Source organism: Mus pahari, chromosome 5 (genome assembly GCF_900095145.1).
Source record: "Mus pahari chromosome 5, PAHARI_EIJ_v1.1, whole genome shotgun sequence".
Lineage (NCBI taxonomy): Eukaryota > Metazoa > Chordata > Mammalia > Rodentia > Muridae > Mus > Mus pahari.
Window position 1 is genome coordinate 138160976 of NC_034594.1, and position 2076 is coordinate 138163051.

General features: G+C 42.7%; 1 protein-coding gene across 2 annotated transcripts in view; it reads left to right on the plus strand.

Moving 5' to 3' along the window:
• Positions 1-2076, plus strand: part of Adcy10 (adenylate cyclase 10) — a 90358-nt gene that overhangs the window by 30946 nt on the left and 57336 nt on the right. For both annotated transcript variants that reach the window (XM_021198155.2, XM_021198156.1), the window contains one exon: positions 1280-1376. In XM_021198155.2, the coding sequence (XP_021053814.1) occupies positions 1280-1376 (97 nt within the window). The remainder of the gene's footprint in view (positions 1-1279; positions 1377-2076) is intronic.

Sequence of the window (2076 nt, forward strand, 5' to 3'; positions counted from 1 at the left end):
TTTAAAAAAAAAAAAGAAAGGAAAGGAAGAAATGGAAAAGGAAGGAAGGAGAAAGGAATGAAAAGGAAAGAGAAGAAGGAAGAAGGGAATGTGATTTTCTCAGGTTTTATTTGACTTGAAATGTTCAGAAAGAGATAAAGAACAAAGACCTTCAGGGTAGGAAGACATAAACAAGTGGCCCTTTGTGCATGTATACTGACCCTTAAGTTATTCTTAAAAATTATTGGAAAAAAATTTAATTTTTTTCTCTTTTCTTTTTGAGCTAAAAGCTGAACCTAGGACTTAGGAGCTAAGCATATACCCAGTCTGAGCTATGCCGCTCAGCCTCTAAAATTACAACAGAATTTATTTTTTGGACAGTACTGGAGGACAGAAGCACACACACGTTAGGTCCGCAACCTGTCTCACCGAGTCATAGCTCCAGAATCTTCTTTTTGTTTTTTATTTCAACTTTGAGGCATAGCCTCACTAAGTAGCCCAGGCTGTCCTTGAACTTCGTTCGTCATATAGGAAAGCCTTAAATGTTTTAATCTTCCTGCCTCAGCATCTCACATAGCTGGGATCACAGGCCTGCAACCCACCTAAGTTCAAAATTACAGCTTACAAACCCATGGTCATATGTTGGTGACATACACCTATAGTCTTAGCATTTGGGAGCCTAGCGTTAATAGATCTGAGACTAGCTTGAGCAAGACCCTATCTCAAGCAACACAAACAAAGAAGTAAACGAGGCTATAGTTAGCGTGGTGGTAGAGTATAAGGCCCTGCGTTCAATTGCCTGTGGGCCTGTGATGTGGCCTTAGTAGACCTGAAAAGATGGCACTTGCCTTCAACCCCAACACTCAGCAAGCAGAGATAAGTGGATCTTTGTGAGTTCTAGGCCAACCTGGTTGGTCTATATTCTGAATACTAGGTCATTCAGAACTACACAGTGAGATCCTGTCTCCAAAACAAAAAAACAAAGCCAGCCCTTGTACTGACAAACACTACCACATCTACTAACAGTAGTAGTAGTAGTAATAATAATAATAATAATAACAAAAATAATAACAACTATAGTAAAAATAACTGAGTAGGGCTTGGTGACTCCTTCCTGTAATTCTAGCACTTAAGAAGCCAAGACATAAGGATGGCTGGAAGTTCAAGGGCCAGCCTTGGACTTGTACATTCTGAGCCAGTTGCTGTGTGTCCTGTGCTAGGCATACTGTTTTCTGTGAAATAATATTCCTAAGGTCATGCAACCCTCAGAATAACAAAGTTTGCTGTTTGTTTTATCTAGGTTAGCTTCTTAAAACCACCCCCAACTTTTAATTTTGACGAGTTTTTCACAAAATGTATGGGCTTCATGGATTATTATCCTTCTGGTGACCACAAAAGTAAGTAGCCTCCTTGTGTAGACAGACCCTTCGCCTCTGTAGTAGTCAGTAGGGACATATGCCAGTGTCAGTGGCTCTGTGACAAGTGGATACACTCCTTCACACAGCTCTGGACCTTGACCTTGACATGAAGGACGCAGATTTCCCATTCTTCAGAACAATGCCGGGTACCTTGCTAGCCCCCTCTCCTGGCCACTGATTCCCATCTGTCTGCTTCCAAACACCAACAAGACAAAATCCAAAGCATCCTTGACTCCTATTTACCCTCTGATGTCTCCATATATCTACTTGTGTCATGTCTGTTCTTGTAGCTCTTTATTTACCAATAAGTATGCACTGCATATTGTGGTGGTGTGAAATGTGGTGGTTTGAATATGCTTGGCCCAGGAAGTGGCGCTATTAGGAGGTGTGGACTTGTTGGAGGAAGTGTGTCACTGTGGAGTGAGTTCTGAGACCCTCCTCCTAGTCACGTGAGAGCCGGTCTTCCCCTGAGTGCCTTCAGAACAAGATGTAAAACTTTCAGCTCCTCAAGCACCATACCTGCCTGGAGGTTGCCATGCTCCTACCTTGATAATAATGGACTAAACCTCTGAACCTCTAAGCCAGTCCCAACCAAATGTTTTCCTTTATAAGAGTTGCCTTGGAGCCGGGTGTGGTGACACACGCCTTTAATCCCAGCACTCGGGAGGCAGAGGCAGGC